The sequence below is a fragment of the Plectropomus leopardus genome, chromosome 3, assembly GCF_026936395.1.
Source record: "Plectropomus leopardus strain MGB_pleo_1.0 chromosome 3, ASM2693639v1, whole genome shotgun sequence".
In the NCBI taxonomy this organism is placed as follows: Eukaryota; Metazoa; Chordata; class Actinopteri; order Perciformes; family Serranidae; genus Plectropomus; species Plectropomus leopardus.
The window spans coordinates 30,608,350-30,634,449 of record NC_142178.1 but is presented as its reverse complement, the minus strand read 5'-3'; the positions used below and the strand labels follow the sequence as shown (position 1 = coordinate 30,634,449).

Sequence of the window (26,100 nt, the reverse complement as noted above, 5' to 3'; positions counted from 1 at the left end):
ACACACACACACACACACACACACAGAGTGGAATTACAGGCCACCGGACACCAGACAGGGGACACCATGTTTAAGTTGAGTGTCTCAACAGTGTCTCGTCACACATACTGTAGACTGCAGGCTACAGTGTCAGGATGTGACTGACATGACGCCAACAGCCCTCTCAGTCTCACCTTTCAACACAAATCACAAACGCACAAAGCGGCAGACAGGAAACTGACGCCTGAAATTCCCTTCAGGACGAATAAAAAAGAAAAACCTGACTACTAGAGAACAAGGAAAAAAAAACAATGAAAGCACTGAGGGGAAAAAAGTCACCACTATGTTCTTAAAAGGTCCAGTGTGCAGGATTAAGGGGGTATATTGGCAGAAATGAAATATAAGCAGCATGTTGTTTTGGTGCATAATCACCTGAAAGTAAGAACTGTTGTGTTTCAGTTCCCTTAAAATGAGCCCTGTATATCTAAATATATATCTTCTCTGGAGACTGCCATGTTGCACTACGGTAGCCCACAGCAGACAAACCAAACACTGGCTCTAGATATGGCCATTCGTGCCATTGTGCCCCTCCACAATGAGCAACATTGATTTTTTTTCATGTGAAACTATTTTATTCTGTGTTTTTTACCATTTTAATTCACCAGGTCAGTTTGTTTGGAGAGGAAGAGACATCTGTGGATAATTCAGCTCACGGTAAAAAACTCTTGGATTTCTGGATCTTAAGTTATCAAAGAATAAAGATGAGCACACATAGCAGGCTCTGGCGTGCGTCTCTGACATACCAAACAGGGTCGAAAGACACATCGATATGTAACATAATGTCAAACTGCTTTATTCAGTGTTTTTACCAGTTGAATTCACTGAGTCAGTTTGTGTTGGAGAGGAACAAACCTCTGCAGACAATTCAGCTCCCGGTAAAAACCTGATCATTTGTTATTGAAGTAAGGCGAGCACACATATGCAAGTGCTATCTGCAGTATGCCAAACAGTGCTGAAAAAACAATGATTTGTAACGTAAAACTGCTTTATTCAGTATTTTCATCGGTTTTAATCACCTGGTCTGTTTGTTTTGGAGAAGAAGAGACCTCTGCAGATAACTCAGCTCACAGCAAAAGCCTCCTGAACATTTGGATCAGAAAAAAGTGAGCACACATTAACAGGTGTTGAGCTAGCGGCCTGTCTGCCACATGTCAAACAACGGCAGAGAAATGCTTATTTATAACGTGAAACTGCTTTATTCAGTGTTTTTACCAGTTTCAGTCACCTGGTCTGTTTTTTTAGAGAGAAAAAGACCTCTGAAGATAATTTGGCTCCCACTAAAAAAAAACTAAACAATTAACACTTAAGGAATCCTTTGGTAAAAGTTTCGGCTGTTTGCAATCTGCAATCCTCACCGCTAGACACCACTAAATCTACTTTAACCTGAGACACACGTCCCTTTAACTTTCTCTGAAGGAGAACAAGGCAGTGCAGGGTAAAATTAGTTCGCACAACACGCATGCAAACATGCAATCTGAGCTTAAAGAAATAGTTTGTGAACTGCAGTGTAAATGCAGACAGAGTAAAGATACAAAGAGTAGAGAGATCTTGTGCAACACTGCAACTGAAATATAACAAGAACCTAATTCACCAGCTGCACACACACACACACACACACACACAAACATAACAGCACATGCCTGTCCATCAGCAACTTGCTTCCCATATGTGACAAAGTGTCGAGATCACAAAACAGTGAGCCTGAGAGTGTCTGTGAGCGAGAGTGTGTGAGTGGTGTAGCAGTATGTGGAAGGCATTTTAACTCGCAGCTCTGCAGTGTCAGCCCGCTCATTTCCTGCTGCAGAGGAGAAGTTTTTCTTCCACACAGACGAACGAGTCTAAACGCCTGACAGACAGCTGAGGAGCTGTCGAGCGGAGCTGACAAACACTCCATGTGCTGCTGTGTGTTTACATGTCACGTTTCATGAAGTTAATGTGAGCTTACTAAAATAGTTCATGTTTATGTCTCCGCATATATTCAGATGTTGACTCACCCTGGCACTGACTTTGGCTCGGCCTCGTTCTTGTTGGAGATCCACCCCCGGCGCTCTGTCCACTCTCTCCCAACGTGGAGCCATCACTCTGCTTGGGCCCAGGGCTCCCCTGTCCTGGAGGTACGGTCCCTGAGCCTGGAGGTGGAGCTGGCCCCGAGAGTCCCTTCTCCAATTTGGCTCCTCTCCCCGGCTGCCTGGCATTGGGCCCCAGCTTGGAGGAGACTTTCTGTAGGAAGAGGTGACGTTTAGTGACAGCGTCCCAGCCGAGCGGCCCCAGCTCGGAGCTGCGCACCGAGACCATGGTGTTAGCCATTCCCCGCTCGGAGTCAGAAATGTGGACTGGGGGAAGCGAGGGAGGCAGTGAAGGAGCAGAGGGGAGGAGTGAGGGAGAGAGTGTGTTCAGACAAGAGGGGGAGGAGGAAAAGAGAGAGCAGGAAAGAGAGGTAGGAGGGAAAATTGGGAGTGTGCTGCAACCACAAGAGGGGTAAAAAAAAAAGTTGGTATTGTGTTGTACATTCCCCTTGAGAATCCCGGCTCTGACCAGGCCAATTTTTTTTCTCTCTCTGTCTTACCCCCACCCCCACCCACTCCTCCCCCACTGACTCTATAAACACCAGCACACATGGAGTGAGTTTGTGGATGAGGGCCTGCCATTTGTCTCAGATGTTTCAAAGGAAAGACTCAACTTAGAGAAACTGTTTTGTTTTTTTAATTTGCACCAACACAGCAGTCAGGGAATTGGGAAAATGAGAAAAAGTTAAAGAGTTTTCACAACTTTGGTCAACACATTCTCAGATTAAAATCCCCACTGTGCTGAAACTCAGAAAGCCTTTTGCCCTGTCACCTCCACCACCCTACCCCAAAATCTCAGAGCTTATTCAGGCGGGATGAAACACTTCGGAGCGTTCTTGTAACTTATAGCCTCATCGACTTTTCAGCTGAGCTGAGAGGCTGAGCCCGAGGATTACTGTAGCATACCAATACACACTAAATCATGTGTTGACATGCTAGCTGGCAGCCGGACTGGGCCTGACTGAAGCTCTGTTTATGGATGCAAATGTGTAACACTATTTCTCTGAAGAGCGATAAAATAAAGGCCTTCGGTACATCTATTTTACCCTTTAACACCTGTATCGACATCACTTTTCTTGTGCTGCATTCAGACACTTTGTAGTAGCATTTAAACCTCTGAAACCTGAGAAAACTGGTTCGATTTCTCTAAAAAACATGGGAAAACACATAATGAGCAACTTGGCAAGAAATGTCCCAAAAAAACAGGGCTCCCACACATTTTCATTGACAAAATTTCAAAACCTTTCCATGACTTTTCAAGGACCCATAATAATATTTCTATTTTGGAAAAGCATGCGCTTCACTGTGTCTGCAGCACTGGCTGACCCAGTAACAATACTTTTCTACACACTATCTCACTTCCCATAATATACTCTCTCAAGAACTGTGCAAGCTTTCCATAAAGCAATAATGAAGTTGTTGTTTCATTTGCCTTACTTGACATTGCTCATACTTCAGCCCGACTATCGCAAATCACAATATCTATTCTGAAACAACATATCCTGCAGCCCTAAGTTGATGCATATTAAAACATTGTGACGTCAACAGCTAACTCATGAAAAATACATTTGCCGATATGTTATATTACATGAAAGGCCATAAGATCACTTTTACAATTAATTTCATTACACACAACAAAATTCAGTGGCTTTTTTTTTTAAAAATTTGAACAATTTTTACAGATTCCATGACTTTTTCAGGCCTGGAAAATGTTTCCATGCCCTTGAGAACCCTTTAAAAATTAGTAAAAGGCAACAAGGAAATGATCTGAAAAGTAGCAGAGTGTATTAATAGAAGGAAATTATCAAAAAACTATGCAAAAATATCCAGAAAACTGCTATTTATAATTCTTTTAATTATATATTTAAATTTCTTGCAGTAATTCTCTTCTTGTTTTTTGTTTTTTTTCCTCTCTATTAATTTCTTGCTAATTTTTGGGCTGGTTCTTGTTGAGTTTCTCTTCAGCCTCTTCCCATTTTTTTTTTTAAATCAAGTCAGTTTGTTTAGGTTTCAAGAATTTAATCATTCAGACATCTGAACTTGTCATCAAATCATAAAGGACGGAATAAGAAAACTGTGCAGAGTTCAGTGACGCATACATGATATAAGCTTCTTAAAAATATTACCTTGTTTGGCTATGATCACAACTATTGCAAAATAAAGGCTGATGCACAGAAAACACAGCTCTTGCCTACAGCATCTGATCTGTTTCTGTTCATATGTAAAGGTTACAGTGCCGTACATGTGACTGTAGCACAGTTTACATGATCTAAACACACCCTGTACTGAAAAACCCCTCAGGCTGCCCATGAGAGAATACGCTGGGGCAGGTTTTAAACTTGTCACCTGCTCACTGTATCTTTAAAAACACATACCAGAGACAGAGCACACGTACTTTACACGTACCACTCCTTCATTTAAAGCCCAATGCACACTTTAAGCTTCTCTGTCTCTCCTGTGTAAGCAAATGATGCTCAACAACAACAACAACAACAACAATGCAGCTCAGGGGATCAGACAACTAAAGTTCAGTGACGTTTTTGTGTCAGTCTTTTATTTAGTTAATTTCCCTGTCTTGAATTATACTTTACATACAGTAATTGCATCCTTCTGTCCTCGGAGTGCAACTGTTAATGATAAGGTTAAGCTCCAGCTCGAGCACATACCATGACTGCCGTTTTCCGTTTTGCTGCCAAGCTGGGACTTAAAAATAAAACCTTAAAAAGATGTGTAACAACTTGCGCTCAAATTAAGAAAATAACCATGATGAAGACACTTTTTGTATGTTACTGTATATCCGCACAGGAAAAACTATCTTGTTTCTAAAGACTCCCCCGACACTTTACACCAGCAGGTTATGTCACAGATGAAGTGCTCCAGCTGATGGCGGCACTTATCTGTTTCACAATGGCTTCGTTGCATAACCTGCACCTCAAGCCAGAACTGTTTCTGGATCCTTGTTGGCATGTAAATGAAAAATGACATCATTTTAATATGTCAACTGTGACTGAATTCACAACTCGAAGGCAGAGGAGCTCAGTTTAAAGGGGAACATCGCCGACAACCAGGTCTGCTTTACTACAGTGTGCGGAGCGTGTGCAGATGAACAGAGTTCAGCTTCCCCTCTATCAAAATCTGTTCCCCTGTTGAGTAGCGTTTCAGTCAGGGTTAGGGATAGGGATTGGTTTGTTTGAATGTAGTTAAATTTTGAACTGAAATTGACTCTTCAAATTTAAAATTTAAAGTCTGCATATGCACAACAGACATTTTTTAATATAATAATAATAATAATAATAATAATAATAATAATGTGTAATAATACATTTTTATTAATGGGTGCCTTTCAGGACAGTCAAGGTAACCTCACAGATATTACAATAATAAAACAACAAAATGTCAAGACGTAAGTAAAACGATATACAGTTAAAAGCTAAAAAAAAAGTTTAACAATAATTATCACACAGAATAAGCAAGTCTAAAAAGGTGTGTTTTGAGTTGGGATTTGAAAGTGGGGAGAGAGTCAATATCACAGATGGTTTATGGGAAAGAGTTCCAGAGACGACGGGCTGCACAGCTGAAAGCTCTGGACCCCAAAGATCAACGAGCAATGGATGGCAATGTGATATATAAGCCAGAGGACTATCTGAAGTCGTTTGCCTTGTGATCCAGCAGAGGATGGTCAGATTGACCTGTTGTTGCTACCGTGACTCAAGGTCGTTTGAAAAAAAAGTCACAAAGCTATGACACATGCGTAAAGTGCATGGAAATAAAGGGATGATGTCCGCTCAGGTGCTCTTTGGGTGCGCTCTTTTTAGCCTCCTTAAGTGCGCTCGACCCGACAAAACTTTTAGGTTCGCTCAAACTGATGAGGCAGATATACAATAAAGCGTTTGCATACAGAATGTGTTTGTTTATGGACTTTTACCTTTCTTGTTCTATGATAATCGCCAGCTATTGAGCCTTTGGGCAACTGCAGGCCAGATTTCACAGTGCATGTGCTGTACCCTTTTTGCGTGACGTAATTTGAAACTGTGACTTCTCCTTTTTCGACCCTCCTTGCCGTGATGTTGCTGATTGGTTTGTGGACTACTGTTTTTAAGTCTTGAGTTGGAATTTTCAGCCATCAACATGCATTTTGTGTTCTTTATATTCTATTTTTCATTTTATAATTTTGTACTGCTTTTATGTTTTTATCTTGTATCTTATTCAATTTAAAGTTACTACTTTTATTCCTTGTCTACGTTAATTGTTTTGCACCAAAACAACAAGTTAATACCTTATGTGTGTAAATGTACTTGGCAATAAAACCTGATTCTGACTCTGAACATCTTGGTTTTTTGGAGCCAGAAGTGATGATATTTAGACGAGAGGTTGGAGCTGTGAAGGAGCGAGAGATGGATCTGATTCACAGACTGTAGCGACCGTCACTCAAGTGGCCCCCTCCCTAAATATGCATTATAATAATAATTTGGGGCGTTTTAATACCAGGCTGTAAACATGTTTATTTCTGCTGTAAAGCTGAGCATTTTACATAGAGGTCTGTGGGGATTTACTCTGTTTTGGAGCCGGCCTCAAGTGGCTATTCGATAAACTGCTGTTTTTTAAAATTCTGCATTGGCTTCGTTTTTCAGCCTGGGAGTTTGCTGCTTGCTTTTGATCAGTAAACAATAGCAATATTATCGTTTGCATGAAAAGACAGAGCACTGACGCCAAAATGTCTGAGAAGCAGCATGTTAAAGTATTTGGGTTCTACGCAATAAATGTGAAAGTAACAAACAAAGAAAGGCTGTTCGTTGACTCTGTACAAAGCAGCTGTCTTACTCTACAGCGTCGACAAATTTGCTGACTCGTCGACAAATGTAAAGATTTAAACTGCATGTCATTTTAAAGTTGTCCAGTCTTGGTTTCTGGGAAAAGGGACATCCGTTATACTAACAGTACTCACCCTGCTGAGGTTCCTCGGTTTCTCCGCAGCTGCCTTTCCAGTTCCCCCGTGAGCATCTTCACTTGGATGTTTACTCTCCACACCTTCGCGTCCTGTTTCGTGTTTATCAGGCACTTCCTGGACAGCCTTCCTGGGAGAGCCCAGGGGTCCTTCCTCAACCACCTCAGACCCCAAAGAGCTGGTCGAAGTAGAGAGATTTCGACTGATGGCCAAACTCTTCCTCTCTGGCTGAGTGGAGTCATTGGCTGCCGTCTTGTGGTTGGTTTTGGGGTCACTGTTCTTTCCTCTGATGGATTTCAGCAGCACAGCGACTTTGACTGGACCTGTGGACGACCTCTGCTTTCGACCCACATCCCCAGTCTGCGCTTCCTCCTTTCTAGGAGCAGCTCTCTTTCCATTGGCTGCAGCAGATTTGTTCTGCTGGGCAGAAGAGAAATTAGAAATGTCAGACAGAAGACAGAGGTACAATACTTGATACGTGTGAGCTTCTCCAACCTGTTCTCTCAAGTACTTATTTTCGTGAAATTTCGTAAATATGTCACGAGTAATGTCAGTGCACAACGACCACAAATAACTTATGCAATATTACATTAAAACAACAATGACGGGGCGCGTGGTGGCTCAGTGGATAGAGCGGCGGCCCATGTGCAGAAGCTGTGTCCTCGCTGCAGCGGCCTCGGCCCCTTGCTGCATGTCACCCCCTCGCTCTCTTCCCCTTTCACGCTTATGCTGTGCTATCGAATAAAGGCAATAAAAAAGCCCAAAAAATAATCTTTAAAAAAAAAAAAAAAAAAAAAAAACAACAATGACTTTTTCATGGACAAAATTTCAAAAACTCTCCATGAATTTTTAAGGACCCATAATGACAAAACATTTTACTTTTTGCCCTACTTCCTCTGCATTTTTTAGACACAATACAAGAATACGAAGAAAAGTATGTGACGGTAAAACAAAAAATCACACACTGACGCATACTAGAGCTACGTTGTTGATGGCTACAGAGAATTAATTTGCCGTTATGTTGCATTACACAGAAGGATATCCATGACATATTGTTAAGATTTCATTCGACACAAAAAAAATCCAAAACTTTTCTTTTTTTAAAATTCCATGACTTTTTAAGGCTTGGAAAATGTGATTGTGAAATTCCATAACCTTTCCAGGTTTTCCATGACTGTGGGAAACAAATCTTTATACTACATCAGTTGCTTTTGGGTCAAGTATTGCCACAAACAAGTTAACAGCCGAGTTGGTTGAAAGGCCGGTGTGTCTGTGTGATTTTTAGAATTAATTTACAAAACTATGCTTGAGAGTGTTTCAGTTTTTCACCTAAACTGTGCATTTAAGAGGAAACTTTCTAGCATTATGTCAGTGGCACATCAAAACTTTGGCAGGTCACAAAAGCCTTTGAGTCAAGTTGTTACAGAAAGTACAAAGAAAAAAGCGAGGGGCATCTTAGCAGATATCTGAGATCCTCTCCTCAGCCAGTTTGAGCTCCTGAGCTCTGGGAGGCGCTGTAGAGTCCCTCTGGCAACAAAAATGTACTCAAGAAGTCCTTCATCCCAAGTGCCATCAATATTCTTAACTCGACAAAGTGACTGACGAGTTTTAAACCACAGAAATACAATGATATGAATTAATTTTATGTCTTAAATGTTTCAAAAGACCATGTCTATATATTTGTTTTACTAACTGGTGTCTGGTGGAAGACATGGAAGACAAATTGCAACCCTGTTGGACAGTAGCAGTAGGACGTCACAGAGCGTCAGTATTTGATGTCCTGGGGATGAGAATGGACTTTTCAAAAAAACACTACAGTACCTGGTTGGGTGTTTTTGGTGGAGACGAGTAGGATCGTGATCGTACTTTAGTTTCAACGTCTTTAAGGTCCACTTTGGAAACTCTTTTTGTCTCCAGACTGGACGGTTTGACGGCTGTGGACGCTGTCATCCTGACAGTAGTTGCAGCAGCAGGAGATGGTTTGGATTTTGCTGCCCTGGCGGGCTGACTGGTGTTGGGCTTGGGCGGTTTAGGGCTCGCTGCACAGCTTCCAGATTCCTCAGGAGGAGGAGATGCAATTTCCTTGGCATCTTCATCTGGATGGGCAGAAGATGATACCTGGATGGTTTCATGACGGTCATCAGAAGCAGGAGGCTCCGTCTGGCTTTCCACAGGTGGACTGACAACTCCGACTTCTTCTAACACTGTCTCATCATCAGCTAAAGTCCCCTCTGAGTGGATCTCAGTTGTCGCAGCAGAGCCTCCAGGGTTCACCGTGCTGTCGCTGGACTGACTGATTGAGCTTGTGAGGGTCATGCTGCTTCTCCGCACATCCACATCAGAGCTCACAGACAGAAATAAAGCCTCCTCTTCATTATCATCATCATCATCTGCAGGTATTTCTGTTGCATCTGAGTCTGGCGTTGAGGAGCCGTGTCTCCTCCCATTACTGCTTCCACTGCTGGGGTCATCATTATTGCTGCGGCTGCCGCTGTTTATCGTCAGGGACAACGCCAGTGTCAGGTTGTCATTATCGTCCCAGGTGTCTTGCCGGTACTCGCAGCTGTTAGCGTCCACGTAAACAGACACAGAGTTGTCGTTGGATTCTGACACCTCTGTTACTGTTTGAATCTTTCCCACCGAGACGTCATCATCACCGTCCGGTTTACCTTCCTCCTCAGGCACCCACTTTGAAACGACAACATCTGTCGGTTGTCCCGTTTTGGTCGTCACTGTCGTCATGAGGGTGACCTCAAACATGTCGTAGTCCAGTGGGCTGTCAGTCCGGCCCCCGCTGAGGCTGCTCAGGCTCCGCAGTGATTCAGGAGAGGACTCCCCCAGACAGGAGGAGGACGAAGAGGAGGAGGAAGAGGAAATTGGGAAAGCATTCCCGTTGTGATCTCCTGTGCTGTGGAGAGGGAGCCTCATGCTGGGACCAGTTTTGGCCCTGACAGGGAAACCCTCGGTGGGCTGAGAGACACTCATCGCTGGGCCAGAAGGCAGAGGGTCAGTCACTCGGTACAATTTTTCCCTGATCTGTGATGTTCAAGATTTTAATTGCCCATTTGCTTTTTCTGCTGTTGTTCTCGCTGATTGTGGAAGAACAGTGACTCTTTACGGCTTTTTAGCTTTATTTCTATTTATACTCTGAATACAGACATTTGATCGAATGTCCAATCCATTCTCTGTGCAGCAGTGTTTGCAGTTTTTTCCTCTGGATTTCTACGTTGCTGTTTTGATAATATATTCCATCAAAATCCATCCACACTTTAAAAACTGCACAAAAATGCTGCAGTATTTCCTAGAGGGCTGTAGGTCATCGGGTCCTTGACAGATGCAGAACTGTCATTTAGAAAAGCATCTATTGGGCACTCATCCCTGCATTTTCAAGACTCTGCTGTTGAAAACATCTGAAAAAAAAGAAAGAAAAAAGGAAAATTAAACATTTAAACTCTAAATAAAATAAAATCTAAATTTACAAAGATTAACCTTCTTTCTTCTCAAAGATATTATACTAGTTTTACAAATATGATTTATTTTGTTCACAATAAACAAACAGCTAAAAACTTTAACATCACACTTTACAATAAAGCACAAAAAAGACAAAACAAGCAGACAAAAAATAGGGAGATGTTGGGGACAGATTGGAATTTGGAAAAATTACAGTACAAACAAACAGGTTCAATGGTACTGACGCACTGTTAAAGTAAGCAGTTTTAAACTGTATGGGACCTCCATAACTCCTGTAATTACTAAGAATCAGCTGTAAATGTTAAATTACCTATCTGTTTACAAAACATATATTCTAATAATTTAGCAGTATTATTATCTGTATGTAATTCTTATTTTATCCCCGCTGCTGAAGTCCCACTCTGCTGCTCAAATAGCCCAGTGTCTGCACACTGATGGTCAACAGGCTGAGAAATGCTGCCCTCTGCAGGCTAAAATCAAGAAGTTACAGACACAGACTTCAGTGCATTACTGACTGCAACTGCAAGGATGGTAAGATATTAAGTGAAACAAACTTTTGGAGATGTTTATGATGAACAGACTTGTGAGATGAGTGTGAAGTACAGTCACAAGAAGTCAAACTCCTTGTGGAAGCAATGAAATTGGTATCATTATTTTCACAACCAGAGGCCCCACACGTTCAGATTAAACCCGTTTGAATGTAACTGCCCGTGCATGTGTGTCTGTGTGTATGTGGGTCAGGGACCAGGAGAAAAGAGAGGAGCAGCTAAATAAAGGCGATCAGATCCAGGACGGTGTGCTATCTCTATTATCCAGTAATGACAGCAGGGTCCCTGGGCAGCACAGAAAGACTCAATTGCAGGTAGAAACACAGTGAAGGCTCACTGTTAAAAGCCTTCAGCTGCTCGAGAAAACATAACCTCACTGAAACAGAATATCTGAATCCTTCTTTTATTTAAATGTGTTTTCTAATCACCATACAAACATGGACAACTTCAACATTTATTACATCTGTTTCTACGGCATGGTGGATGGCAAGCAGCAGACCACTGTTGGAGACAAACAACACCAGCTGTTTTGTAGGCCCTCATCGCTGCAATTCCAGGAGCGTTTGTGCCACCAAATATGGGTGTTTTTGATCAAATTTTTGCTCTGTTTCCAGCGGTGTTTGTGCCACATATGTGGATGCTTTTAGTGACCCTGCACTGCATTTCAAGCTAAATTTGTGCCACTGAACATGGGTGTTTTTAGTGACCTGACGTTGCATTTCCAGCAGCGTTTTTGCCACAAAACATGGGTAAACTATTACTGTTTCTAGCGGAATTTGTGCCATCAAACATAGGTGTTTTTTAGTGACACTATGTTGCATTTCAAGCTAATTTATGCCACTAAATGTGGCTGATTTTAGCAACCCGACAGTGCATTTACAGCAGCATTTATGCATCCAAATGTAGGTACTTTTTAGCAACATATTCCTGCATTCCAGCTCCATTTTTGCCACAAAACTGGCATGGTTTTAAGCAAAACATAATTGCAGTTTTTGTGTGTAAAATTCACCACACATCCACGACATAGTAATTTACAAATGTAATGTATCAGTGGATTGCAAAATGCCAACATCTATCCTGGTGATCAGGTTGCAATCAGAGCCACAAAAACACAACAAAGTCACAATTCGAACAATAAAAAAAGTCTTTTGCTACATAAATGCAGTGCAGAAGTGTTTCCAGTGCTTGCACGGCTGACGTTTCCCATTTTGAATACACTTGATGGACAAAATAACAGATACCACATACAGAGCAGGTGCTGGATTAACAGTCACAGTGTTTTGAAATAGTCAGACTCTTTCCTGTTACATCATCCCTTCAGTCTATCCATAATGTACGAGAATGGGTTGGGGCAAATCAGAGCGTCAGCCGGACTCAGCGACATTATCAAACACCACAGTTACTGCTTAGCTGCCAGACTCAGACACACAGCACCCAAAATTATCTGACATTTGCACAACAAAAACCTAAACAAATCTGGCAGCCACATATGCAGCTGACATTTGGTCCTCTGGTGCCAGAAAAAAAGTAAAACTAACTGCGTAGCTTGTGGACTACCACTTCAAAATGGAAGTGATGAATTCCTTTCAGCTGAGTTGGTCTGCCGCATTATGGGAAATATTTTGTCAGGAAACAAGACAGCGGCTGCCCTCTGGCACTCGCAGAGCCATTTCAGACTGTCTAGGAACATTCAAGCTCATGTCCTGATGAAAGGTCATTTTGTTTTTGTGTTTCTTGAGGGAAATTGTTTCCCCTCAAAAGTCTCTGGACATGCACATGTTTCCTTAAACTCAAGAACCTCACACAGCAAGATTTCTTTCATCATGCAGAGACTAAAAGACAAAGACATAAAGACACAGAGTAAAAGGCCGTCCCACATTACGCTCAAACAGAGTGAGCAGCCCGCTCTCTCTGACATGAAGCCTCGAAAACTGAACTGACTTTCTCTGGCTTCAACTCTTGAACTGCCCTGCACCAACCAAACGCCTCATCCACTCCTGTTAGCATCAGTTTCACCATCGGCCTGCGGGGGCCTCACTCTGACAGTGAGTGTGTGAGCTGAAGTGAATAACAGAGCTAATCCTCAAGTTAATGACTATTGTTGAGTGGTTGGACCCTGCTATGCATTAAGACACACTTGACAAGCCAAGAGTGCTGGAGGTAGTGTTCAGATCCTTCACTTAAGTTAATTCATAACACTGTACCATAAAAAAAAACTCTGTTACAAGTCCTGCTTTGAAATCTATGTAAAAGTATGCTTGTAATATTAAGAAAATGTACTTAAAGTATTCACAATGCAGAAAAATGTCCCCATTGACTGTTTTCTTATAATGTATGATGTCATTATATTAGTATTGCTCATGCATTCATGTAAAAGCAGGAATTTACTGTTTTGGTTGGTTGAGGTGGAGCTCTCTGATTTCTGTGACTTGAATCTTGGGGTGGCACACTAAAACCAAAAACCCACTTAATTTCGGGAATTCTATCTAACAATCTCGTCTTAATGCACTATGTATCTGCATGGGCTTTTTCCATAAAAACACAAATACATATTTAATTAGCAGAGGCATATTGTTTGTAGGGAACATTTAACACATTAACACCACATACAAAATTAATTGTGCTAAAAAAAACAAAACTGCATGGAACTAGCATGAAGCAAACACATCTATAAAGAGAGGACTCAAAAAATGCATTTCTATTCAGATATATTAAGGTCAGAGTTCAAAGGAAAATCGCCATGCCATTTTTTCCCAAGTAAAATTTCATTGTAACTTTGGAGCGTTATTTAACCCCCTTCGCAGCGAGCTAGTGAGCAAGCTTTTGGTTACTTTTGATAATTTTTGATAGCTTGACACCCATTAAGAACCAACCAGTTCCTTTTAAACTGCTGACTGCTAACAATGCTGAAAGGTGTTTGCAGATCAAAGCTGAGGGGAGGGTGGGCACAATGCTTTCCTCAGCAATGCTGTTGGGTTGTGAAGACATTACTAGCAGTCACTGCTGAATGAGCAATGCAATGACCTGGGCAGTGCACAGTGCAGTGAAATGAACCTACAGACCGACATGCGCCACCGATCAAAATTATGCTCGATATCCTTGTGTCAATGGCCTTAGGTTGTCTATTCTCCCAAGATACTTTAAATAGCACACCACAACCTCTTAAAGACAGTAATGTCAGTCTCCAAATATTCTTTTTTTTTATCATTTTCATGAGAGGGGCCAGCAATTGTATCAGGATGGCCACCGCCCTCCTCAGCCACCCCGGGGCACCGCTGATGAGGTTAGACTCTGTTTAATGAGATTTCCAGCTGTTGTTTCTGGAATGCTGTTTCTTCAATGTGCATCTTTGTCTAGTTTCGGTTGTTTTGGTGTTCTTTTAGACAAAGCACATTAGAAAGAGTGTAGATGAACACTCTTTGCAGTATTCAGTAATCCCCATTAACTATTCAAAAGAGCTCAAAGGTGACATACTTCCCCAAAAACATCTCCCTCCATCTGCTTTGCGTGTTATGTAATTCCCCCTGCAGATGCTACATTACTTCATATGGCTCTGAAGCTCTGAGGGGGGTTTGTTTTGTTCAGGGGGACAGCCCAAAAGATCATGATGTAATGTTTTCTTCGCTTGGCTCCAATCATTGCGCACAGAGTTTAATTCAAACAAGAGAATAACTGAATAAACAATGTGAAACTAACATGAAGGAGGCAGAACTCGCTCTCAACTGGACTCCAACAACAAGTCTTGTGGCTGCAGCAGTTTATGTTACCTCATCATGTATTTTTATTACATAACAATACACACATAAAGAGAAATCAAACTGCAAGAGCCCAGAGAGACTAATAGCACAATATTAACCTGAAACTTGTTTATCTTCTTCATTTACACTTTCTCACTAACTTCATACTCCAGCATCAGCAGCTTCATCACTGCAGACACCATACCTCTGCTCTTAACACTAACTGTCCACACTGTGATCAACACCACTTTCTCTTCCCACAGCGATCTTTAGCAACCACAACATTTGTTTGTTCCAACCTTCGTAATTACATACAAGCTGTCTTCCGTCACTCTCTTACACATGCTGTTCAGGCTCATTTAGGACGACTTCCTACGAAGAAAACCATTAAAGTTTTCAGAAGGTTTTCAGATTGTATCAGGCTGCGGTAGCCTCCAGAAGCTCCAATTAAGGATTTCGGTGGAAAAAGTACTTTACACTAATATTTGAAATGACACATTTAGTGGGTGTAAGTTGACAATGCACAATGCCATCACGCTACACTGCAGCGTGTTTCGTTGCTCCAGCCGTCTCAGTCAATACTGGAGCAATTTAAAAAATTGTTGTTCCCATGAGTCACTTGACACAAAAACATGGGAAAATATGGTCCAGGTTGAAAACTACTGAAGTTACCCTTTAATGTCCTCACTAAAATAGCTCTTTTGCCAAGTTCAAGGTCAACTTTATTTATAGAGCACTTTAAAAACACACCAAGCCATCCAGCCCCACTGATACAACCAAAAGAATATTTAATAAGTGTGCAAGTGAAGTACTTTACAATATAAAGTATATTAAATCTTGTGTTGAGGTTTATTTAATTCAAACTTTGCCATTATGCAGCCAGATAAAGTGCCTTTTGATGGTTAAGCATTGTGTTTTTGCTTTAATTGAAGGTAGTTCCAGTAGTAATAGTCTTTGAGTGAGCCAGACCTTCAAAATTGGACTATTTCTTAAAGTTGTTTATTTTATTTTTTTCAAAGGTTCATGGCCCTGGTGGTGGAAAATACATGACAGCATTGCAGCAATGGTAGCTTTCTATGTGCATTCACTCCTCTTTTTATCCCTCTATCATTGTAATTTTATGTTGGGTTTTTTTGCCATTTTACACGTAAAGCCACTATAAAAGAGGGTAACTTTCACAGAAAACTATAAACTCATACATCATTGTGAAGCTTAGACTATAATCTGTCTACCAGTCAAATTTCATGTTTCTAAGAGCAACAGAATTTTACCTTTGACCTTTAATGCTGCAATGATGCAATGGGCCAGAACCAGTCAGAATACATATAAAAAGTCCTTTACTGCCCATGCCATACAGGCAATGAACACAGAATGACCGTACGAGGCAACTAGCAACTAGCAACTTTACTTTGTGTTCTTTTTGTGTTTTATATTGTGTTTTGTGGAGTTATATATTTTTTATTTTTGTTCCGTGTTGTCTGTAACTTATGTTGCTGCCTGTCTTTGCCAGGACACTCTTAAAAAAGAGATTTTTAATCTCAAGTGGGTTTTCTGGTTAAATAAATGAGTATTCATGTGTGGAAAATGATAAAAAACATGGAAAATATTTAATGCTGGCGAGATATAAAAAGAAGTGATAACACACAGAAAGTAACCATAGCTGCAGTGCTATCATGTATTTACCAGCACCAGGGTTATAAACCCTAAAAAGATCACTATAAGAAATGTTCCCTGCAAATTGGCAAGATTAACCCCCAGCTTCATGGGCTGTAATTGAATAGTAATGGTTAAATGTGTTGCACTGTACTAAATATAGATTTGACGGCAAATCTATAACATCTTCCTCTTAAACCATTTCTTCTAAAGTTTCAGGCTGAGCAGGTTTATAAATATATGTTGCTTCATATATGCTATATTTGCTATTTCTTATCTGTTTTGCTGTGCTACAATGGCTGTTTTGGCTTTATCTTCCATGAGCAGTGACTGTAGACTGAACATTGTAAAATACAGTATGTTCCTTTACTGGTGTCTCTTTGTGTATTAAAGCTCAAACATATATGGCAGTTAGGAAACACTGTAACTTGTGGTACTGATAACAAAGTCCTACTTAAAAACTTTCTTGTTGGCAAATATTAACCTCCAATGTGTGTGTACATTCACTGCTTCCCCAGTTCTAGGTGTGTGTGTGTGTGTGTGTGTGTGTGTGTGTGTGTGTGTGTGTGTGTGTGTGTGTGTGTGTGTTCACCTTTGCATGGCCCAGTGAATATTCACACTTAAGCAATTACTTCTCAAACTCTGGCATCCCTAACACTGCCATTTTTGTTTTAAATACTGTACAATTCTGTGTTTTTAACTTAAAATGAAAGTTTTTCCTCTTCCTGTGCAGTGGCGCAGTAAAGCAGGACTAAAATCTTAAGAGTTTCCTCTGAAGTGGGAGGAAAACTAGAGAAGCAACATGCTTCCTGTGATAAAAAAAAGTTATTGGACTTCATTTTGAGAATGATAAACATAACTATGACTAACAGCATCATGATAATTGAACAGTGGTTTTAGTGCAATTGTACGATAAGGTGTATGCTACACTGAACATCCTTCATATTTACATGCTACAACCACTAGAGTTTCTTTTTTAAAAGCATTGTACTGCACAAAATCCATCAGAGCTCCTCTGTGTCTGCACTGCTTCACTGAGCAACTCCTCTGCAGCAGTCTGCATATTAAACTTTGCTGTTGCAGCATCTACTGTCAGATATATTTTCCTGAGAAAGAAAACTGAGCAAGACAGGAAAGGATGTGTTGCTCATTTTTTGTTTATTAATAAATAAAGAATCTGTGGGCATTACTTCCAAAAACTCAAAATGATCTCGCAAATGACCTTGTTAAAGAGTATTGATTGATCACTGATTGATTGAACAGTGTGTTTAGTCTTCATGCTGCATGACACTGGTGGAGTTCGTGAACTGAACTTTGAGCCAGGTTCAAAATCCCTTAATGATCAACTGAAAACAATGAAGTTGACTCAAGCTGGTCACCACAAATAGCTTCTAGTGCAGTCAGCTGTGGCTGTCATGGCCACTCTGAGACAGATTACTGCCTTGTTGCACACAAACATGTATACACACATGCACACACACTTTTTGACAGCAAAAATCCTCTAAATCTTCTCATAAACATCAATGGATAGACATTAATTAGGGTGAGGGGTGGAGAAGTAAAAATCAGAGAAGAGGCAAAGTGAAAGACGTAACACAGCAGAGGCCAAAAAAGAAGATTTTTTTAAAAAACTGAGGAGTAAAATGAGTGAATGGCTCAAGGCGAAGGAGGGAGATTCAGGCTCTAGTCAGTGTCACAGTCGGCACTTGGCCTAGAAAACACAAAAAAATGCTTTTTCCTCTAACCTGAACTGGAAAAAGATCATTGTTTTTATTTAAGGTTTGGATTTGTAGTTTAGTGTTTTTATTGCTATTTATTTCATATTTGACATTTTTTATGAGAACTGGGGCAATTTAATTGTTTTAACTTTTATCTTCTTGTCATGTTCTACCCTGTATGTTGTCTGTGGTGTCTGACAACTGTGTTAAGTGAATGCCTTGCAATTTAACTAAATTTTCCTACGAGTACAGATAAAGCAACCTGACCTGACCGGATCTACTGCTGCTGGCTGCTGCCTAGTCCCTCAATACTGGACCAATTTCAAAAACTGTTGTAAACATTGTTCACTTAGACAAAAAAATGGAAAAACAGGGTCAAGGATGAAAAATTCCAGAGTTACGTTGTATTATCTTACATCCTCCGTTCTCATGGTCACCATCCACCAATCAGGACCAAAAGACGAGTTTATACCAACAGCTGGAGTTGGAAAACACCCCGATCAACACAAAGCATCCTCTCCACAAATATTGTTTCAGGAAGAGCAGATCCTGGGACTCAGGTGAGCTGTCATCAGGTCTGAGCTTGCAATCCAACTGAGCTACTGCACTGCTGGTGTATTTGCAACAGCAGTATAAACATTAACAGCTCTGCAATAGCAGAGGCAGCGAAACCCAACCAGGCTTCAGAATCATCCACCCGACGGGACCAGAGCAGCTACAGCTCTTCAAATTACACAAGCAAGCTCAATTAAACTGTATCCAGGTGATTTAAAAAGCAAACAGTATGGAAATTAATTAGCATAAGAATCCAGTGATTCCCAATACATCAACCTGCACATTATTTCAGATTTTCAGAAAATCCACTCAGGGTATATTGATCTATATTGATCTCAAAATGAATCCATCTGATTAACTAGTGATGTAAAAGACTGCAGGCTCTGTGCTGCTGATGGTGTTTTGTTTCAGTTGGGCACACAGCCAACAGGGAGCTTGTTAACAGGCAGGAGGCAGCAGGCTCACCTTACCTTTATAGAAATACTTGGCCAGCATCACCACTGCATCACATTACAGCAACACACACACACACCCACACAGAGCTGGTACACACACATCTCTGCAGTCAAACAACTGGCATGACACATAAACAGTGATGATCACACGTCATTAGCACACACACTGACAGTGGTGCTAAAAAAGCGGTGTATAAACGACAGCAGTAGACATTAAGCGTATCTCTGCATCACACACAAACACCCCCGAATACAGAAAAAGTGGTTGCCATAGAAATCAACAGACTGCTTAGTCACTCTGGGAGAAGATGAATGCAACTGTTGTGAGTGATTTAATAACCAGCTGGTGTCATTCTGCCGTCCCGCCTACAGTCACCGCAGAGGTGTGTGTGCATTTTAGAGGTGCATTTGTGTGCATGCCCAATTTGCATTTCTTTCTATTCTGATGTGACATAAATGCTGCGCAGAGGTCGTGGCAGGACACGTGACACTGCTGACAGAGTGTGTGTGTGTTCAGGTGACAAAGGACAAATGATTCTCCCTTTAAGTGCACAGTGATGATAGTAAAGAAACAATTAATGCAACTGATTTCTCTGATTTGAATATTATGACATTTAAATTATACACTCTTATGTATATAAAGCACATGAAAACACTACACGCAGCACATGAGTTACTGATCATGTTAAACGATATTAATATCAGTGAGCGCCAGGAGAACTATAAAACATGGTGAGTCACTGCTGTAAGAGAAAGGGCATTAGAGTAATGAGAGTGGAGCTGACGGAGTTGAGAGTCACATGGAGTAACGAGGTACTACATGGAGCTGGTTGGCAGGTTGCCAGTCCAATCAGAACTGGTCCTGAGGTGATACAGCGCAGCGTGGATCAAGTTCTTATATAAGCAGCTAGCTCTGACACCACCACTATCTTAACGGATCAATACCTGGATACAGGACAGCGGACGAGGGTTAATTTGGACTGCAGTGTTATTGGCAGTGATGTTCTGTAGTAGTGAATAAACAAGTGGGTAAACTAGGGCACCATTGACGTCTACCCTGAATATAAATGATGCCAATCAAAACAAAAATGGCCCATTTGCAAAAAATATAGAAGAAAATAGTGTTAATGTTGATAGCTTAAAAGGCTGTGCTAAAAAACTTCGTATTACCCGCTCCACTTTTAATCACTCTCCTATCCATTTGAATCCTGATCTGAACAAACAATTAACACCAATTATCATATATGCATATTGACAAATTTGGAATTTGAAATGTTTTTTTGTTTTTAATTTGTTGTGTTTTCCTTTGTGTTTGTTTTTTTTTTCCTTTTCCACGCTTTGTTTTGTTTTGTTTATGTGCTTGATCAGAAGATGGTTGTGAACTAACAGTGTCTTGTAATCTTGTGTGGGATGGGCCAAAAAAGGCTCAATACTAAAATAAAAATAACCAAATTAAATGAATATAAACTACGCTGGTAACGGTACTGCTCCACTGCAGTTGAGCTCGCGAGGGGGGCAGAAATGTTTTCCATCACTGTAATACAGAACCTGAACATGTGATCCGTCTATATATGGTCAAAAATGTTCACACAGTCTGATCTGTACAGTGATTTTACTTTGTGAACAAAATTCTTCGAAAGAAGCAATAATGCACTGCAGAGCTTAGTCAACTCTCCAAGTTCAATACAAGCTGGCAATTTTTTTTTCCCAAACTGTTATTTGTTTTAAGATAGTCTTTGCAGTATATAAATAAAACCTATAAATCTGGCGGTTTTCAAATCATCATAGATATCTAAAAATGTCGACACTGGTCCTATGAGGCCTCTCTGGTCTGTGATCCTGTTTATACAGACTGAGCCTGCTCTGGGAACAGTTAGGCCTCGGCTCTGGCTGCTGAACTACGTCATTGGAAGGTTATGTCATCTTCCAGTGATAATAGTCATCATTTGTTAGCAAGAGACTGTTACAGTTAGCTTCACATTGGGAACTGAAGCAACTAATGAATTTTAGAGTGAACGTTCAGTAGGTTGGTTATGGTTAGGAAAAGGTCATGTTTTGGCTTAAAATACATGGTTTCAAGATCACAATCGCGGCAGAAAAAAAGCAGTGATCTCTGAAAAAAAACTGCTTTTTAATGGCACAAATCTGACAGAAAATACAACATTGTTTTAGTAAAAAAACAACTGCCTTTCATGGCATTATCCGTGCTGGAAAAAAATGGAATGGGTCGCTATAAAACACCCATGTTTGGAGCCTAAAAAGCTGCTGCTAACACAGTAGTCACTCACTAAAAAAACAACCAGTTTTGTTGTTTGTGGGTCTTGAACAGTGGTCTGCAGCTTGACAAATGTCATGCCATCCACCATCTCCTCCACCTCCCAATGACAAAAATCAGCTTAACATGCCACTTCATCAATGTTATGACGGAAATGAAAAATTGTTATGTATCCATGGTGTGCGGAAACATGAACTTTCTAAGATTTTTATCTGGTGACTGGGTTGCGTGACTTTTATCCATTTAGGTCTCATACTTTTCACCCAGTCACATGATAAAACTGAAAATATTTCAAATTTAAATGTATGCTTTAATCAAAGATGTCGCATTTACCTCTTCATTATAAAAAACTTTTTTCTATTGACTATAAGTTGTATGGATTTGTCTAAACAAATATTTAATCACTTAATGTGAGTCTGCATTGGGCCCTATGTTAAATCACATTAAAACAAAGACAACTGCAAACCAACGACAGGCAGTTCATGGAAACAATGCTTCCACTGTACGTGCCGTACATTGTGAAGTGATTTAGTTACATATGCAATCATCTCAACAAAGCATCTGGATACCATCAAGCCCACCATCTTCAAAGACCACAGAGGAAAGACCACAGGACTGCTTTGTATCTTCAGTTTGGCCACATCGTGATAATTTTGGCAGTTACTGTATTCTTATTATGATAAAATGTTTAGGAATTTGTCCTGGACTTTGTAAAACTTGGATTTATCACCACATACTCAACATGGTATATCCCTGCTGCAGGCAAAAGTTAAAACACTCAGAAAATCAACATGGCTTCCAAATTGTCACATTTATAAAAAAAAAAAAAAAAAGCATTTACTACAATAAGAATCATAATCATAGTATTGACTATTAATGAAATTAGTTCCACACAAGTTAATATTTAATGATCAACTTGTTTTGCACCAGCCAGCATCTCAAAGTGCACATTTGCTTTTCAAAAGACCTATGCTCCTGAACACACACACACACACATACACACAAATGAAGTGGGAAACACACAAACACACGTGCTGATCCTGTGCATAACTGTTGCCACAGACATAACTTACTCTTGTGTCTCCTTCTCCTCTGGCTGCACTGCAGCAAAAAAACACATCCAGCTAGAAACCATGGGAGCTCGCTCACACTCCTCTCCTCAGACAAACACGCACTTGGCTGGCAGTCCACCTCCACAAACACTCCTCTCTGCGCTGGACTGCACGTTCCTGCGTCGTATCTTATCCCATCACTGCTGTGTGTAAAGTGTGTGTGCATGTGTGTGAGCACAGGCGAGGTAAGACTACGCAGGCTGTGACGGCGTAGAGAGGGAGGGAGGAGACGGAGAGAGAGAGAGATACACCTCCCTTTTTGGTTCTGAAACACGAGCGTGCTGCTCAGTGCTGCAGTAACAAGAAACACACACACACACACACTTTCCTCAAGGTCTAGTGTGGGAGGGGAGTCAGTCCCATGTCTGTGTTTACAGAGAGCTGGTGTATGTGTGTGTGTGAGTGTGTGTGCGCGCGCCAGGTAACCTAACCCTGGTCAGGGTCCACCCTCCACCCCCGAACAGTAGGAGGGGCCACTACTGACCGGTCCAGATGGGTTGGCTGTTGCTAAGCAGCGTTAGGCCCCCTCCCCGTCACTGGCTGAGGGGAACCAGAGAGGGAGGTTTTGGACTGAAGGAGAAAGGGGCAATGAGAGTAATGGAAAAGTAACCCATGTAATCTGATGGAGAGGAAGGAAGGAGGAGGATGAGAAAACGTACTTGTGAGCCAATGAAAAGAACGATCCGAGATTACAGAAAATCGGTCATGCATGTCCGGCCAAAGCAATAAGTTATAACCAAACCAGGAGGTTAACAGGACTTGATCCAAGAACTGAACTCTACTGGTGGTCCATTTTTACATTAAAGGGTATGTCGAAATGAACTGTGGTAAACTTCCCTCCATCTTACCGATGCTCCAATCTGCTGGAAGACACGTTTCACACAGGTACAAAGAGCTGTTTAGACCTGGTATTAGCAAGTGTTACCAACACAGTCTGACTCCAAAGTCGTCATTCAGTGATGGTCTGTCAGTGACCTTCAACATCAACCTACGATGTTTCAGTTATGCGTCAACCTATGACATTGTGGGATGTTGCTATGGTGATGCACGTGTGGTGGAACAATGCGGCACAGTCCCTATATTCATGTCGCGATGGGATTAGGCACCAAAGACACGAATGTTAGGTGTAGGCAAAAGAAGCACATATTAAGGTGTAGAAAAACACACACACGTGGGATACAAACTCTGGATTCCTGTACAAACGTTTACACCTGTATTTAGTGCTATCCAGTTGTGATCAGATCGGCTGAGACGCATTGATGCCAGGTCTAAACAAGGTGAAAAAGTATAGAAGTGGACTAAGAGACGGATCTGCCCCCCTCTCCCTCAGATTCCAACAAAACTCAGATCAAACGGTCAAACCAAAATCAAATAGACAAAATTCTGTTATTGTACTGCCTATTTCTCACCGAAAATGTCCTCAGAGACACACGTAAGTGGTCTGTTTGGCTGTGATAAGAGAGTTTACGAACAAATGGTGGGCGCTATACTGTTTCCTGTGTTGTAAAAATGGAGGCTAAATAACTGAGGTCAAACCATAAACCTAAGCAGTGCTGATAAAGTAGGAACTAAGAGTCACTTACTGTGTCGCCTTTTTCTCACCTAAAATGTTTTCAGAAACATGGTCTGGATAAATGTTTAACGATAACTCGAGACTGTGTTTTACCTGCCAGCTGACATATTGTTTTCAGTTGGGCAGCTCACATTAAATTGTATTCTTATAGCGGTAGTAAAATACCACAGCCCTTTTTTTGTTTTTTTTTTTTGTCATGTAGCACCAATTTCTTTCCAGCAGTGAAATACATCTTTAATAATGATTTCCCACATGTGTACACATATAATTAAATTAATAACAGTCTGTAGCTAAAATGTCTTCACTGTTATAGCCTTAAACTCAAACTGGTTTTCATCAGGACAGACCAAACCCTGCCATGCACACGCACACGCACACACACACACACACACACACACACGCGCACACGCACACACACACACACACACACACACTGGCCCCGATTCCCGATCTAATTCTGTCACTCTCAACAGTGTGAGGGTGTCATGAGAACCCATTCTGCAAAAAAGAGGTACTGTTAGAAACGAGCCAGCACCTGAGCCTGTTGGGTTCCTTTTTTCTGTCGGTACCTTTGCAGGGTGTGGGCATTTTGTTCTCAAATAATGAAAAGGAATGATGGCTGTAAAATAAAGTGAATACAGAATACATATGTTTTGCTCCATTTTGGGACAATTTTATGTGAACTAGAGTTAGGCGATGACTACTAAAATGTCTAATAAATTGGCATATGATGATGTCCACAGTGAATTATCACAAAGGTGGCGATGCAAAAAAATGTGCATTAATAATTTTCCCGAATCTAGCCAAAGTCTCATACCGCCAACTTTATGCATTTCAGAAACTCAATCATCACATCTAAGGACTGAGATGAGGACAGAGCGCTGCAGTGTGTGTGTGTGTGTGTGTTTGAGAAAGTAACAGAGAGGAGAAGAGTGAAATATTTCAGACAGTGTTTCTTAAATTATTGATAACTTTCTCACTGCTTTCTCACTTTTTGACCTGACTACTGGAATACTTGATTTTTATATGTGAATTTTTAGGAAAAGGCAGCAGTCAACCCAGCAGGTGAGCAGATGGATCCAAAGGCACCACTTCATCCATCTGGCAGCCTACAGTTCATCTGGTAGATAAATCCTAATTGTTATTTTTAAGCATACAATGATGCCATTAGCATGGTGTGGGTAGGAGAAGGGGGGAAGGGGGCTTTTATGTAACAATTTTGGGCTCAGATGAATGATCAGCACAGCCCTGATGTGAATATTTGAAATGTCACCATGGTATCATCAGAAGCACTTTCATTAGTTTGGTTAACTTAATATCCTCCCTGAAATTCAGAGAAATATGGCAGCTTGGTCTGATACGACACACAAAACACTATTTTAGTGCCTGTAAAAGACACAGCGGGTTTTCATCTGATTGCAATGTAAACTCATCATTCCTGATGAGCAAGAAAGTCTTTGACGAAGGGTCAAACACACACAGGACATTCACCCAGGAGACCAGTGTTTGTGTCATGTGTAAAACCAAAAGTCAACACAGAGTTTTTTTTGACAAGATAATGAAGTAAACCCAAACCACAATCTTTTTTCTAAACCTATCCAAGTAGTTTTGGTGATGTTCTGGTTTCTGGAGACTCCTGTTAATTTTGACACATTTACTGTTGTATGTAACAAAGGGAAACTGAGATGTCCAAAACTGACACAATAGAGGGGTATCTAGAGACACATAGTTTAAAGCACAGGGCCACTGACTAAGCTGCTGTATTTGACAACTGAGAACATGTCAAAAAGTGACCAACAGTTGGTAAATATAACAACGTGCATTAACTAATTAGCAGGCAATTGAAAAATGTACAGACTTTTGTTCTACAGATTTGATGCAGAAGGCCCTTTCTTTCCAATCTATTTGAGTTTACAAAGGGTACTTGCAAATAACAAGCTCCCAATTACTGTC

The 26,100-nt window shown here is 40.9% G+C and overlaps 1 protein-coding gene across 3 annotated transcripts in view; it reads right to left on the bottom strand.

The window, feature by feature from the left end:
* Positions 1-26,100, bottom strand: part of LOC121941510 (uncharacterized) — an 87,276-nt gene that overhangs the window by 53,329 nt on the left and 7,847 nt on the right. Inside the window, exons 1-4 of one of the 3 annotated variants that reach the window (XM_088072861.1) lie at positions 22,536-22,835; positions 8,872-10,460; positions 7,051-7,470; positions 2,034-2,259 (exon numbers count right to left, since the gene is read on the bottom strand). In XM_088072861.1, the coding sequence (XP_087928987.1) occupies positions 2,034-2,259; positions 7,051-7,470; positions 8,872-10,035 (1,810 nt within the window). In that variant the 5' untranslated portion in view covers positions 10,036-10,460; positions 22,536-22,835. Of the gene's footprint in view, positions 1-2,033; positions 2,260-7,050; positions 7,471-8,871; positions 10,461-22,535; positions 22,836-26,100 lie in introns of those variants that run through there. The other 2 variants (XM_042484313.2, XM_088072864.1) reach the window with 2 other exon arrangements.